The sequence below is a fragment of the Vanacampus margaritifer genome, chromosome 15, assembly GCF_051991255.1.
Source record: "Vanacampus margaritifer isolate UIUO_Vmar chromosome 15, RoL_Vmar_1.0, whole genome shotgun sequence".
In the NCBI taxonomy this organism is placed as follows: domain Eukaryota; kingdom Metazoa; phylum Chordata; class Actinopteri; order Syngnathiformes; family Syngnathidae; genus Vanacampus; species Vanacampus margaritifer.
This window is the reverse complement of record NC_135446.1, coordinates 22,193,303-22,209,913: the sequence shown is the minus strand read 5'-3', so window position 1 is coordinate 22,209,913 and position 16,611 is coordinate 22,193,303. Positions and strand designations below refer to the sequence as shown.

The window sequence follows — 16,611 nt, the reverse complement described above, 5'->3', positions numbered from 1 at the left end:
TAAATATCCACATGACGTGAGTATGTTTTAAGAGTGCAGGTAATAACTCAAACCGCGCTCTGGGGGGTGTGGGGGGAAGGGGGGGAAGAGGGGGGGGGCATCCAGCGGCATCCAGCTGGCTTTTAATGGCACCACAACAGTCAGTCTTTGCCTCCAGCGCTGCTACTTTGTCCCTTCACTCGTTTCTTTTGCTCTCCTCTTCACTGTCACTCCTCCTCTTTGTCGCCGTCGTCCTGTCGGGGGTGGGTTGTGGGGGGGTCGCGCGCGTCTGTGCCACTCTCGCCGCCTGCTGCATTTTGCAACCCCCCGCAAAATCCCCGTATTCAGCGCCATCATCTTTACTCGGCCCCCCCAATTTCAATCCCCAGCGATTTCTATTCCTCCCCCACGTTATTTGCTTCCTCTGGCAAGTTCACCCCCCCGCCCCCGCCCATGCCCCGCCCCCCACCTACATGCCTCCCAAAACCCTGCCTGCCATCTCTCCTCCTCTCTTTCCATCTTTAATCCCCGCTCACTCTTTTCCTGGCAGCCTGCGAGGCTCTCCAGCGCACATCGTGAATGTTTAATGAATCTTATGTCTTTTGCAATATCTGTCAAATTTACCTCCACTCTCCACCTGTCCTCCTCCATTTCACAGCCCCCCCCCCCCACCCCACCCCTGACTTTATTTACTGCCCTACAGCTACCCAGCTGGTTACAAGCAATCAGAGCTACCCGCGGGACAGTAAAGAAGGGGAAACCATTTCCCTTTTTCATGAGCAACCACACGGGTGCGAGCGGAAAATATTTGAAGGAATCTCACCGCTTGATTGGGTCAAATGATTTGAAAGATGTCTCCAAATGAAGGGGGACAGCTGATCAGCTCCAGGAAGTGGAAGCAAATTGTGAGTTTGTCCATCTTGGCGGCAGCAGCAGCAGCAACTTGTCTTCCGGGAGACCAATCATTGATCCACAGGAAGGCGACTGGTCTTGTTTTGGCTGTCAATACGTCTCGGAATGGCTTTCTGATCAGCTTATCGATTCCGTCGGTAGCAGAACCAGCCCACTGAATGGCTGGCCCGTCGCCTAATGAGGTGCAGCGATAGCCAATGTTGGCCGCCTGCCGCTGCAGGTCCAGGCAGGGGCAGGCGAGCTCGTTCCTCCATCTTGCTTATGTGATTTGTATCGAAAGGTTGGGCTCAGAAGCGGCTCACAAAAACGATCCACAACAAGTTCGTCTTCTCATTTGAAGTCAAGTCAATAAATGATAGGTTTCGTGGGGATGATTTAGCTCTATTTTTTGTAAGACTCTGAAAAGTAACCAGAGATTTCTTTCTTTCTTTCTTCTTTTCTTTTTCTTTTTGAGAGAGAGCTCAGCATTATTTATTTGGCAGCCTTTTTTTCCCTTCCTTTTGTGCATGCGTAAATGCACTCTTTAATTCAATTCACCTGAAAGCCTTCACCTTAACTGGATGCTTGAGGGTTCCACCAGAGTTGTGAAGTAGTCAGGAGACCAGAGGAAGGATCAAAGCGGAAGGAATGATGAAGCAAAATGCAATCCAACACCAAGCAGGCATCACCTTCCCTCCACAGAGTTACAAATCCAGAATCGTTCACCAACCGCAGATGCGTCTGAATTCCAACAGGATTCGGGAGACATCAGAGATTTGTTTCTGATGACATTTGACGACAATTGGCAAAAACGTGCAAAGACTGAGAATGATGTCGTCGTGAATTGTGGAGGTGCAATACCCAATTCCCACACGATTGTATCTAAAAACTGGAGGGCCTTTGTTGCATCAACGGTTATCCGGTGCAACTGTAAAATACAGTTAGCTAGCTAGCGAGTTAACTGTGCTTACGTCCCAAAAAGACGTCTTTTCTTTTATTCCACTTTACAATAAAAACATGACAATATAACGGAGGGGTTGCAACTATTGAATCTATTAGTACTGTATTTATTATCGTACTGAAAATGTTATCAAATCATCAAACATCTGGATAAAATATATATTTGACTTAATTAAAGAGAAATTATAAATACAACTTATGATCTATTTGTTCTCCTTTTAAAAAATAAAAATCTACAGCTCCTATTTCTTAAATTCACGTTGGGGCAAATTGTCCCGGGTGCTTAAGTCAGACTTAATTGTGTCAATTACGCACCTTCACGAAAGGTGTGCACTGTGGGCGGAGCCACATTTAAATGAGGGCGTTCAATTGCTTCCAACATCGTTCTGCAAAATGACGTGCAATTTTACAACAATATTTACCAAAGAAGAAATTCAAATGATGTCCAGGCGACGTAGAGTGTTTCTGTTTCTGTTCACAAAAATGTACTTTGCACTGGCGTGACCGCTGTAGAGTGCCTCGTTGTCATGGGGTGGAAAAGACACGCGGCGAGCCGCCAGAGGCTTGAGGCAGATGTTGGCTGTTTTGCCATCGATGCGTGCTAACAGCCAACTTGACATGCACTTTAAAAAAGAAAATCCAACGATGTAGTTTGCACTCGTCGTTGCTATGGAGCTCAGAATTTGTTGCTAAGGAGCGGAAAAGGCTGCTAATTTTCAATATTCAACAGCACCATCTCTTTTCTTTCCAGGAAGGACGTCAGCTTCAAGGTTGCAAAAGCATTTTCATGCGGTGCGTTGCTACTGGTCGCCTTCATTTGCAACCTGAACAGGCCACACAAACTAAGCAGACGCTTTTCTTTGTCCATGTCTTTTTTTCCACCTGACCAGCGACAGGCGGTCAAGCGTCCGCGTTGCGTTCTTGTCTTCTCATGCATTAAGCCGCGGCCGCTCGATGCATTCACATGTGATTGGTCAACCATGGACTCCTTCGATATTGATTGAGGAGCGCAAACGTGGCCATAACGTGATGAAATGTTGACGTTTTACATGCAACTAGACAAAGCGCCTTTTCTACAGAAATGGCGTGGAAATGCCGAATGCTAACATTTGAGCGCATGTGCTTAAATCATTTCAGTGGAATTATAATCCATTTCCTGATTTGATCGTCCGTTGTTATCGAATGTCCTCAAATGTGGTCCAAGCGGGCTTTGAACCCAGGCACGCTGTTGCGAAGCGCTGAGCTAACCTGACTTGTTTGAACTCTTGGCTAACGGCGCATTTGTTTTCGAAAAGTGTCCTTTCCTGGTGCGCGAGTGTGGGAATGCTGACACGTGCATAATGAGTTATCAAATAGCAACTTGAACATGTTCCAAGCCAAAGCGTATTTGGATGAAGGGAAAAAACATTCATCTGGCTTTTGTGCTCTACGTTTTGTCAAAATGGATACGGAATGTTTGCATGTCGTGACTCCCCACTTTGCTATTTAGCGCTTGCTAATCCTCAGGTAGAAACCTCAAACAAGCAGAGTGCACTAATCAAGTCTGTAATTATACGCCACGTCAATAGCTGTTGCAGTTTCTTTAGGAAGGCGGCGTTGCAGCCGGCGGAATTTGTCCTTGTGATGAAAACGCCTCAGGCGGCTGAATGAGTCGGATCGATGGCGAGCTTGAGTTTGAAAAGCAGAACCAGCGCTTAGTCGCCGCGCGTCCTCTTCGGCCTTGCGGTGGAACGCTGCGCTTCTTCGTGAGGCGTCGTCGCCGGCGTCCTTCAAGGTTGCCAACCGTGCATCGAGTCGCTCCGTGGGAGGCGAAGGCAGGAAGTGAAGGCGGCCGGGGGGGCGCGGCCGGGGGGGCGCGGCCGCTACACGTTCTGCTCCGCTTAGCGTTTCTTTTCTTTTCTTTTCTTTATAAATCACCGTTGAAAGACTAAATCAGGTGCGGGCGCTAATTTGTGGCTTGGCATTGCCCGAGCTTCCTTCCGTGTTTGGAGGACTTTTGTCTTTTCCCCTTAATGGCTTCACTTCACCATCGCCTCACAACTTGCTGCTTTTATTTCCTCCGGTTTTCTGACATGACTTCCACATATCTTTCCGTCTGTGGTCTCCCAAGTAGGAAGAACACATTTTCAAAAGTTTGAGCTGATTACTTTGGGGGCCAATTAAGTTGTTAGGAAATGTCTCTCATAAACTGTGACCGAAAATTGCTTTTGTTTTTGCATCTCAATTGGATTTGTACTTCTGTCGGGATTGTGTGTGTGCGGCGGCGCTGCTTTCGGATGGCGTCTTACTAAATTGACAAAAGAAATCCTGCCTTCATGCAAGTGGCTTTGGTAATAAGGACACGGAATCATGGATTGTTTCTGCACGGCTTTCATTTCTCCGGCAAGCAAGCAGAGTGCATTCAAAGTGCCGGCGGACGAAGCGATCCGTCGCGGACACGCCGTCAGACATTCCTCCTCTGGAATGTCCGCCGACGTCGCGTCATCGTCGTAATCGAAAGAGAAACGTTTGACTCGTGTGGCGACCTCGCTCTTAATGTATTGTTCATGGAAGATTTGCCGGCAGAGGAAACGGCCGGCCAAGGAACGCGCCTCCCTCAAGCCTTTCCTGCCTGCCCTTGTGGAATTTGTTAAGTCCGTTGACGCGCGTCACATTTCGCGTCTGCTTTATTTTTGTCTTTTTAATGTGGCTTTATTGAGCGATGGAGTTTTTATTTGTTTACAATCGTGTGTAAATTGTCTCTACTTTTCTGTCCAATATCCTCACACAACTCCCTCTTTTGCGTCTCCACATGAACTTTGGCTCACAGCATGTCATGAAACCCGGGTTTGTCACCCTTTAGACTGGCCCATTACAAGTTTGAAGACACTTGTGATGCTAATTCGAGGACATATCTTTGTTGAACATCAACTATGGTCACATTTTAAGCAAACATGTTTGTCTGGGAAATGTCCACTAGCTTAACGGAAGTCCCAACGAGAACCGCCATTAACGTTCGTTCACATACTTTATACTGCAACACGAGTTACAAGCAGTCGTGCGCTCCAGTCGATCTTTAAAATCTTGTGCTTTATGAACACAGACAATAATGACCCAAAAATGGAATTGAACAATAAATGGACAGAACTGAATGGCAATTGTTGCCTTGGCCACCGGGGGCAGTATGCAAGACAGACATACGGACAGACTGTTCTTTGAGACGTCTCAACTGATCTGAGCTCGTCATGTGACTTGTTCTACGTAGAGGATGGAGAATATATGACTGCGAGTCCCATCATATTCTTTGTCTAAAACTCTTATCGTCGATCGATTCTACATGTTGTTAACTGAAAGGCTTAGCTGTGCCGTTGCTTTATATACACAAGGTGTCTTTGTTTTTGTGTTTCTTTTGACGGTAAACTGCCGGTGATATGAAACAGCTTGAGGGATCTCTTTTGAAGAATGGCTTCATTATTTGCCAAACTGATGCTTGTTGCCAACTCAGTTCACTGCTGGTCCACATTTCGTATCGTTCACACGTACGTTAAAAATAATGCCAAAACGGTAAAAATAATGCCAAAACGGCACAGTGACAAATTGCCAGCCTTTAAACAGGCTGAGGAACGACGACACCTGTGATGCTCATTAGAAGGCCCACCTTGGCTGAGCGGGTCCCTTGTTATCATCTGTATTTTAGTTGACATGTTTTCTCACGCCCACCTGGGCTTGTCATCCTGCCGGCTTGTGTCATCCAATCGGCTTCCTCAGACACTCGTGTCCTGTCCAGGTGTATCTCGTAGTCACGTGTTTAGGCCCCGTTCACACGGACGCAAAGACGGCTTCGTTCCTCAAAAGAATCTTGTACACACACAGAAACGTTTCAAGACTTGCGTGTGTCCAAAAGAAGACGCTGAGGACATTTAATGGCTGTAATGTCTATGCCAAGTCTGGGGTGGCGCTGTAGCGCAGCCACAGAGAAATTGAAAGCGTAGAAGAAGAATCAGCCAAGAAGACGAAACACTGATCTGAATAGCCGATAGGCCGAGACTTTTGAAGCCACGAGTCCGCCATCTTACTCCTCCCCAGAAATCAATATAAGTCTACTCGTGAGATGGGAGGAGCAAGATGGCCGCCGTGTCGCTTCAATGGCTTGCATGGGCTATCCAGTAGTATATACAGATCAGTGAGACGTGACGATGGCGGGTGGTTCCGGTTCAACGACAGCACGCCAAATATTTTGCAGTAAAAGCTAAGGATGTCGGCGCAAAACGACGATGACGTGACTATCGGCCATTGTTAGCGTTCGCGCGCAGTCACGTGACAATTGGCGCATACGACATCAAAGTGGAGGAGCGTCTTGCGTGTGGTGTCCACATTGGAACGGATTTGGCGTGAGTTGAGCCCGCTTCCGAAAAAGACGGATTTCACCGAGCTAACTATTTGAAGTTTGTCTCAACTGGGCCGGGCTAGCCGGTGTCCGTGACGTGAGCGCTGGCGGCAAATCGTCGCGGTGCCACATCCACTTCCTGCCGCGACACCAGCCGACTTGAGCGCTCCTCGGGCTGGCGTGCGGTCGGGGCGGCCAAACGCAAAGGAGCCCACGACCTTTGTGTGTCGTTTTGCAAGTGGCGCCGGTCCGTCGGAAAGCTCTGGGCTGAAGAAATCCAGTGTGACAGCAAGAAGCCAACGCGCTCAACACCTGAAAAAGACTTGATGCGCGAAGAAGGCGTATTGATCGGCTTCAATCTATGCTCGAGCAGTAGCGCGTGGAAGGAGAAACGCCGTCGTTACGTGAACGCGGAAGAAAACACGTTGAACGGGAATGTGACGCCGAAACTCCCAAGACGCCAAAATACGTCTCGTTAATTAACCACAGAAAAGAGTGACCACAACCCCACCAAATTTGAATGATTCAAAAAAATGGCCAAGTATGTCAAATGTGGGAAAAGTGGGCGTGTCTGCTGAATGTCCCCAATCCACGTCCTGCTCGTCTGTCAACTGTCACTCAAAGATCACATGACGGCCTTCCCGACGCATCTTCAAAAACTGCAATCTTAAGATTCTTCAATAAATGTAATGATCTTATTTGACAGCCAGTTTTAAGCACTGCGAGGCTTAAAACAAACATTTTCCACATTTCAAGATCATGTTAACGTCAAAGGCTCTGAAGCGGCTTTCGGAAGTTAAATGTTCCTTTTTAAGATTTTGCAGAATCCAGTAATAAGATAAAGACAGAAGTGCAATAAAGCTCTTTTTTGTAAGCGTTTTTTTCCCTTGTAAAAATGAGTTTTGTTTTGTTTTCTTGATGAAGGCGATCTCGAGCTGCTATCAAAAGACAATTAAAAACGGGCCTGTTATCTCCCTTCTTGACACTACAATGTATTTTAGGAAACTAGTTCTATATATTACAGATTGGAAAAAAACATGACTTGTTTTTAGTGTCAAAATACAATTTTCAAGACTGTTGTGGTTGATATGGGCCAACTATTATTTCCGTGTTTTCAAAATCTTACAGGTCAGTTTAAGTACAATTTTCTTGTTCTGTTGGCAGATCATTTTGCATCTTTGAAGTCATAATGTTGTTATTTGCCACCATTTTTTTCTTAAATGTCCTTTTTGCAGCGTCATTGACTCCTCAATTCACGCGTTGACTCGTTTGTGTCGGAGAAATCCTTTTGTCGTTCACATGACATGTTTGGCGATTTCCAATTCTAGATTTGAAAATAGCAACTCCAACAGAGTTCTGTTTGTCTTCTGCAACACAAAGCAGTTGCAGCAGAAAGAGGTCATGAAAAGCCCCAATTTCCTCGTATAAGTGCATGAAAACGCCCACCCGCTCCTCTAATGTATTTGGGGGGGGAAAAAAATTCATATTGTGCAACAATCTCAGCCATGGAGGCACGATATTAGCATGGCGCGCACAATATGACTTGCCTGTGCCGGGTGTGTACGAGCTGTGCTGGAACACGCACACACACGCACACACACGGCGCATAATGTATTGCCGTCCATTCAAGCACGCCGTTCGCCGTTTGCCGTTTTTCCACACGGATGCTGTCAGCAACAATAAGTCCTGTTCGGTCGTTGCTCTTCACAAAGCATAACGTCACACAAATATTGTCTTCCTTGGAAAATGTAAATGGCAACAAATTAGCAGCTGAATGCGGTACGGCGCGGCTGATTGGCCAGCTGCGTTGCACACGGCGTCGCTTTTGAATATTGAAGCCGTTTGCGTCTTATTTGGCAAATGTCGTAATTGACAATTACGGGAGGCGACGTCGACTTGCTGATGCGCGATTGTCGGGCCGCAGTTGGCTTTTTGTGTGTTGCTGAGTGGCCGATTTGCGGGAGATAAAGAATGAAATTCAGGTCTCCTGCTTAACAGCCCGAACCCCCCCCCCCCCCCCCCCCCCCACGCCCCCCCGCAAGGCAAATCCATCCAAAGTGCAACAGCTGTGTGCCGCTTCCTCTCTCCATACTTTTAAATAAACGGCACCACAACATTGGATTTGGTCAAAGCTATTTTGCTAACGTGCAGATGATCCGCCGTTGCGCTTTGTAACTCGCCAAATGTTGTTGACGTAAAGATTTTCGATAGAAACAATCGAAAAGTCAAATCTCTGTCCAGGAGGATTGAATTGATCATCGCTTTCCTCAACAGATGAAATTGTAACTCATCATGAAGTCGCAGGAAAAAATCCATTTGGCAAAAGTAGTCCGGCTTCGTGTCTTCTTGCAAAACAAAATCATCAAAGTGCCGTTGCACAGTGTTTAACAAAAGCGTTTTAATCGGATCGCTAATGCAGCCGCAATCTGTTTGCGAACGCTGTCGGCCGCAGGAAGAAATGAAAAGCATTTCCAACGCAGCCGTTTCGTGAGCGTCAACATGAACGGCAGCTGTTTTGAACGACGACAACAACATGGGAACAAACAAAACGAAGATGACTTCTTTGATGGCATTCTCTGGCACAGCGTTACCGATTCAAGCTAAAATTGGCGTGCGGATTCCCAAATTGCACTCCCGTTTTTCTTCTCCCGTTTTTGTTCTCTACGTCTTAACCTACAGTTAAGATGAATTCCTCTGATGAGTTGTCGTAAGAAAAGCTCATGACGATGAGACTGGACGTGATCTGTATCTGCCAAAATGGATTCCGCAGCCATAAAAGGAGTTCAAAGCAGCTGTCAGGCCCAACTCGATTCCACACCATCAACTCGATTGTGACTCATGACGTTCCCGGGCCAAGCGCATCCATTTTGTAGAGCGTCGTTTGCAGTCACCTAAAAGGGTTGTCACCCGTGTCCTTAAAAGCTGATATGAATCGTACCCGGAAGGTGGTCTCGCGGTGCGTACAGTATCAGAGCATCGCGTCGCACGCCGCCTCCTCCCGCCGCAATCGGCACATTTAGGTAGCAAATGTAGCATCAAGGCTAGCTGGAACAAATGCCACGTGCTAGCCAAACAAAGCTACGTGGATCTTTCATGTGGGCGGTCTCTTGCCTTCAATCCAGGCCAGATGCAGGTGAGCTGTCGCCGCCGCCGTCGCCGTCGCCGTCTGCCGGGACCGAAAGGGAATCTGCCGGCTGCTGTCCGTCTACAACAGCCGTATCACTTGTTGTGCTTCTTGGGTGCGCCAACATTTTGGAGCGTATCACATTTAACGCCACAGTTTTACAGGTTAAATCTCTCTCTTTTTTTTATGGAAAAAAGGCTGTCTGTATTTTCGGGTATATTGACCAGTAAATGAGTGTGGATGATTGTTGGTCTCTGCGAATGTCTGGCGGCCATTTCGGGGTGTACCCTGCCGACTGTCCGAGGCCAGCTGGGATGGGCTCCGGCAAACCTTGTGAGGATAAGCGGTTAAGCTAATGGATGGATGGATGAGTGGTTGAGAGGAACCGGTTGAGGTGGCTCGGGCATCTGGTTTGGATGCTTCCTGGAGAGCCGTTCCGGGTATGTCCCAGCGGCGGGAGGCCCCGGGGACAACCCAGGACACGCTGGAGAAACTTTGTCTCTTGGCTGGCCCGGGAACACCTTGGGATCCCGCCAGAGGAGCTAGACGAAGTGGCTGGGGAGAGGGAAGTGCGGGCTTCCCTGCTCTAGCCGTTGCCCCCGCGGCCGCTTCCGTTGGGCCGTACCACAGAGTGTGCTTCATCAACTGCTGCGGTTTCTTACGTAAGGCTCGATTCAAACCGGCCACTTGAGCTTTCTGTGTCTGAGCTCCGACCAATCAAGTCATAACTTAACCTTCTTCACCAGGAAGCGGTCGCTAGTTCTATAATCGTTTGAATTTCATCATCTCGTAATCTTGGGGTAGGATTAAATCCGTACTTGACTACTTTCGAGCATGTTAATGATCGATGTATTGTTTTTTTTTATTTATGATTTTTTATGGTATTGTTTTGATTTTGTTGAGTTGACTGTTTTGATGTTGAAAATAAAGATTTCAATCAATTAAGTGCGTGACAATCAAGTGAAATAGAAAGCGTACAGCAATCTGTGGACCGACCAGCGCCAACCATCGGCCTTCACTCTCTCCGGTCCGTGTGCCGGTTGGCAAACGCTTTCACGGCAATGTCGGGGACTTTTCCCCTCTTGTTGGGGTTTGCTTGCACGGCTGGATTCTTTTCATTTGCACGACGGGATTTGTGCAAATAGGAAACCCGAGGCACTCCAATCGGGCGCACCCGATCGAGCCCCACATGTCGTGCTGTACGTAGTCCGACTGGCAAATGGCCTTCGTCTCAGGTTCGAGCAGTAATTGGATGTGTGATTACTGGCAGATTGGAAGTGCGTGCAGGACACGAGAGCGTGCGAGCAGAGGAATTGCGAAAAGGGGGGCCAAATCTTGTGGTGGTCGGAAAGCGAGTGGCGGCGAGTGGCGGCGTGTGCGGCGTGTGCGGCGTGTGCGGCGAGAGGACGTCTTCTCTCTTTGTGATCTCGCGGCTTAACGTTGACCTTGCGCTTCTTATCGGTGCTCTGACATCCAATCATCCCTTGCTTATCTCCTCCTCCCTATCATTTTCATCTTCTCCTCTGCCCTCATCCTTTCATTTTCACCTGATCCCACCGTGCCGCCTTCTCGCCCTAGTCTCCCCTTTCTGCTCGTCCGTCCTGCCCAAATCCGCCGTCTGGCGAAAGGAACGCCGAGTGGGATTCTCGCCATTGATTGGATTGCAAGATGGCCAAAAGGTGACGCGCCGGTAGCCGGTCAAACCATCGCTATCTGACCCGGCGTGGCCCGTCCGCGGATGGACGGCGTCGGCAATTCGTCAAGACCAACATCTTGGCTCCGACGTCTTGTGTCTCACGTCCAGAGGAGAAGCCGCAAGCACTTAAAAACATGGCACTGCGGACATTAAAGTCGGTGCCCACTCGTCTCGCCTCGGACCTTGGAGAATGCTGACTTCGGCGCTAGACTGTTGGACTCCTGCGGTGAAGACAGACCGGCACACGCACACGCACACGCACACGCACACGCACACGCACACGCAGATGGAGCAAGATGGTGAAACGAACCGCAGACTCCCAAGACGCATTTGAAAGACGTCTGAGATGAAATATTTCTGCCTATTGATGTATCTCAATTTCAATATGGCCGCCTACTATTTAGCATGTTGTCTCCTGTTAAATATATAACCAAATCTCCGCTGATCCTTTTAGAGAATAAATGATATAGACAGAAAACACTCATTTTTTGTATTTCATTTTGGAATAATTGCCTTTTTATTTCTATTCATTTATTTACTTCTGATTTTGGCACTTTTGCTCCCCCACAATCTTCACCCGACAGGTACTTTAGTGCTCGTATTCCGTCTTAATATTCTGACCCAGTCACAAACGCGTTTTCACCTGCGGTCTGTTTCGGCTTTGCGATAGCTTAATTTGTGCACGTTAATTTGTGCTCCGGGCAACAAGGCCTCCTCTATCCGTTCCGTCACATTTTAATTAAAGCATGTACTTTTCCATGGGCAGACGTTCTTGGGGTGTTTTTTTGGTGATTGATTTGCAAGCCTGCGGAGAACGCGGGCAAATAAGCAGAAGCAAGTTGTTTGCGAGCCTTAATCTGCAAAAAGCTGCTTTGGGTCTCACGCGGACGCCCCAAAAGCCGAATGTTCTCCGTCAAGTGGCTGCCGGAGAAGATTCGCGGTCACGTCATGAATCATTGATTGTGCGGCGCCGCTAGCAACGGACGTGCTATCAAGAAGCAGCACATTTTTGAATTCTGAAGCAGCGCCGGCGAGGGCGGGCGTCGTCATGAGAGCAGCGTTTCTGTCCTCGTGCAAGACTTGTGGGCGGGTTCATCAAAGAGCAACCGTAAGCCGTCCATTTTCCAGCTGTGGCTGTGGCGGGCTCCGTCGCGCACCTTAAACAAAAGTCTTCTTCATAATGGACCGTCGATTGTATTGACTTTGTCGCGTCAAGGCGACATTCGCTGGCCTCAACATTGGATGCAATTTCACTCATATTTACATCGCATTCTTATGAACTAACGATTATCGTTCCAAAAGGAGATCGGCCATGAGAGAAAACTTCAATGCCGCTCGGAAACTAATTAGCGCTCGTTTATCCCCAAACACGCCGGACTTCATTTACAGTCGGGGAGTTTGTTTCCGTTTTTGAAAGTACGAAAAGAATTGTCGCGTTAACAGACACGATGTCATTTCGTCACAATCCATTCCCCGCTCAAGCCTCATCGGGTTATTGGAGATCAACTCAGAGCTCAACGGATGGCGAGCAAATAATTCATTCCTGATAAACGGGCGACGATTGCGCTAACAAAACAGCGTTTACTGAGACCTGCAACGATGGAACGTGAAAAGACGTGACTTGGGATGGAACGCTTGCTTTGTGCTATGTTTTGAGGCCTCAACGGCGATACAACGCACGTCATAAATTGCATATTGATGACGAAGCCACGTTTCAAAACAGGCTCAAAACGATGGAGGAGCAAAACTGCCAACATTCAAAATCAATCAATACACCTTTGTTGTTATCAAGCGCATTTCTTTGAGGAACAAAGTTTGAACGTGTCCCAAAAAATGTGCTCTTCCTTGCAAAGCTTTGTGAGTGACGCGCTTCGTCACAGACGTTCGTCATCAATACAATTTGCGAGCAAAACAAAACAATTATCATCACCATAATACGTGGGAAATAACTTGCAAAAGCTCGCGTTTTTGGATTTGGCTGCGAGACGAAACCTTTCAAATCAGGTCAGCTGGAAGCAGACGGTTCCGCCAATCAAAATGGGATCGAAAGAACGACAACAACAACATCACAGTTGTTGATTATCTAAGAGCCATTTTGATGTATGTAAGAAAGAGCGGCCATTTTCAGCAGCGATGATGAATGTTTGAGGACGAATGTTGGCGGATTCCGACGCACTTTTTTTTGCCAGCGACTTCATTTGTGGGGCGTCCGCTTTGCATGCACTTACTGATGAGACCAGTCCAAAAAAAACAAAAAAAAACGGGCTTAATCACTTCCAAACCGCTCCAAGGACAACGCGGTGAGAACGCACCAACATGCACATTTTTGCAATACTAGCCATGAATACCAAAGTGCACGTCGAGGAGACGATTATCCTTGAGAAAGTTTTGGAGCGAGTGTTTGCTTTTAGTATTCAGTGGCAAGATGCTCATTGGGAACGATCCCACTCGGAGGCTAATGAATATTTGCACGTACGTGCGCACGCTACAAGTTGTGATGATTGGCGGCGGAAGCCCACGCGCGCCGTACGCGCGCGCAACAAACGTCCTGCTTCAGCAGCGCAAACAAAACTCAAAACGCTGAACATTTGGACAGGTTGAGGATCTGCCGAAAGACGTCCAAAGACGTCAGCCTACACAAAGGCACACTTTCGCACCTTGAGCCAGGCTCGTGATACGAAAAAGAGGAGCTAATAAAGAATGCCTTCAATACGGGAAAGGAAAAACGGTCAGCAAGCGCTAGAACCGCAAAAGGTGATCAAATTGGGCAAAACACTCAACAAAAATAGAAACGCAGCACTTTTGTTTTTGCTACCATTTTTTCACAAGATGAACTCAAAAGATCTCAAACGTCTTCCACGTACACAAGATGACAATTTTCCTCAAATATTGTTCATAAAACAGTATCATCCTGTGATAGTGAGCACTTCTCCTTTGCCGAGATGATCCATCCCACCTCACAATTTGTCATATCAAGATGCTGACGAGACACCATGATTAGTGCACAGGTGTGCCTTAGACTGCCCACAATAAAAGGCCACTCTGAAAGGTGCACTTTTGTTTTAGGGGGGAGGGGGTCCGAGGACTGACTGCTTCTCTGAGTCCCCCGGAACCCCCATCGGTCAGTCTGAGTCCCCAGAAGTTTTAGACCTTTGAGTTCATCTTGTAAAAAATGGGAGCAAAAGCAGCATTCCTATTTTTGGAGGTGTTGCGCAATGACCTCTGAACTCCTTCAGTTCTAAGACTCGAAATCCAAAGAAGCCGCTGACCGAAGTGCCGATTCAAAGTGGACCTCCAACGTCGAGGTCCTTTCGCCACACCTGAAATTTCCAACCGAAGAAGTCTTTTTGGGAACGATTCGCTGAAGGTCTTCCTTCGTCTCCCTCCAACCTTTTGCGTATTCCCTGGAACCCGCGCACGAGCTTCCGGCTTGGCCTGCTGCTGACCGCTTATCGTTTTCAAGCGCTGCATATTCATCCTTTCTAAGTCGGTTTCGGAAGGTGAACTATAAATGCTGTGAGCTGTTTGAGCATTAAAATCTCCCCCTTGTGGTCGCAGGCGGTGTTTGCATCGCGCAGTCGTTGAAGATCCCGAGAGAGCCGAAGCCGGGGGAGTTTGACAAGATCATCCGACGGCTGTTGGAGACGTCCAACGCTCGGGCCGTCATCATGTTTGCGAATGAAGACGACATACGGTAAGCGCCGGCGTCCGACGAGGGTCCCGCCGGCCGTCTCGGCGCCGACTGGCATTTTGGCTTTTGTCGCGTTTTCTTCATCGACAGGCGCGTTTTGGATGCAGCCAAGAGGAACAACCAGACAGGCCACTTCCTGTGGGTGGGCTCCGACAGCTGGGGGTCCAAGATCTCCCCCGTGATTGGCCAGGAGAAGGTGGCGGAGGGCGCCATCACCATCCTTCCCAAGCGAGCATCCGTGGACGGTGAGTGCTCGAACGTAGCGAGCGCAACATTCCTTGTTTCGTTGTCAAACGGGCATCGGCGGCTCTTCAGACATTTTTCGATTCCGCCGCCGACGCTTTGAGGGGCAACGATGGAGCAAAGGAAGAAATGTGTTATTGGGCTCTGAGAGCAGAAATCCAATCGGGTGCTCTGGCCTGCAGCGGTTTGGGGATTTGGCTTCTCCGGTGCCGCGGTCCAATCTCGGCAATCAACGGGTTCTTTTAGACGGTCCAAAGCGGATCAGTCAAGCCGTGTCTTAAACTTCACGATGTCCCAACGCATTGTGACTGCATAGCTTGGCTATTTGACTTCCAGACCGATCCCAGTAATGCCGGTCAGTCGATGCGGGCTTACGTGAGGAAAAGTCGCGCCACATTCCTGAGGCGCTTCCCAGGCGCGTCGCCTCGACAGCCGAGGCGACGAATGACGGCGGCTCTTGCCAGCGTTGACCCGCAGTCGAGCGCATCTGACGCCCGGGATTTGCCCGCCCCCTCCGCAGTTGCTTTGACTGGCACGCCGATGGCGTCCCGGCGGAGTCGACTGTCGATGGATTTCTGCAGCTTAGCAAAAATGTCTGCTGGTTTACAACGGGGTCGTCTTCCAGCTCGTGTGTTCAAACGCACGCCTCATTAACATATGGAAATGCAAATGTCCAATAAGCGCCGTCTTTGATGTTCTCGCAGCCTTTGACCGCTATTTCCGGAGCCGTTCCCTGTCCAACAACAGGAGGAACGTTTGGTTTGCCGAGTTCTGGGAGGAGAACTTCAACTGTAAGCTGGGCATGCACGCCAGACGACCCGGCATCCTGAAGAAGTGCACAGGTACGACTTCACATTGAACACATGAAAACAAAGTCAAGGGACGGCGGCGATCACGACCGTGTTTGGGTCAACCCGAACCCGTTGGAAAAATGGACATTTACTTGTACATTTATGTTTCCAGAAGGATTATTTACACATTCCTACGTTTAGTTTTTTTTCTACAAGCATCTGAGTTGATGTGTTGAATCTGCTGTTGTGTGACTATTTATATTATATATTTATTTAGAGTGGGACCAAATAGACTCATTTTTTAATAATAATAGTAATATTTCCACAAGAAAGTCAAATGAAGAATACACAAAAAAAACAAGTCACTCAAGGGCAAAGGAACAAACTCACAACCTTCAGACTATCGAGTGGATCTCGTCCCCGAGCCAATCGAGTGGATCTCGTCCCCGAGCCAATCGAGTGGATCTCGTCCCCGAGCCAATCGAGTGGATCTCGTCCCCGAGCCAATCGAGTGGATCTCGTCCCCGAGCCAATCGAGTGGATCTCGTCCCCGAGCCAATCGAGTGGATCTCGTCCCCGAGCCACGCAGCTCTCGCTTTGTGTTCGTATGTCGCTCGTGTCAGCTCTTCCTAAGTTTTCAATTCTTTATTTTACTGTCGTCCAAGTGCGAATCTGAGCCTGCAGTAAAACGGACTCTATTTGGTGCTACTCGTCCAATTGACTGTAATAATATGTTGGAAGAATCTTGTTCTTGATTTTGGCCTGCCGTTAGAGCAGCACACGTTCAAAGTACGTTCAGCAGTTTCTCCTTGAAATTGCCTCCTTGTGCTCATTTTGTGTTGTTGTTGTTGTTGTTGTTGTTGTGTGTGC

General features: G+C 48.3%; 1 protein-coding gene across 2 annotated transcripts in view; it reads left to right on the top strand.

The window, feature by feature from the left end:
• grm8a (glutamate receptor, metabotropic 8a) overlaps window positions 1–16,611 on the top strand; it is a 133,479-nt gene that overhangs the window by 86,006 nt on the left and 30,862 nt on the right. For both annotated transcript variants that reach the window (XM_077543990.1, XM_077543991.1), the window contains exons 4-6: window positions 14,575–14,710; window positions 14,798–14,952; window positions 15,655–15,792. In XM_077543990.1, coding sequence (XP_077400116.1) covers window positions 14,575–14,710; window positions 14,798–14,952; window positions 15,655–15,792 — 429 coding nt within the window. The remainder of the gene's footprint in view (window positions 1–14,574; window positions 14,711–14,797; window positions 14,953–15,654; window positions 15,793–16,611) is intronic.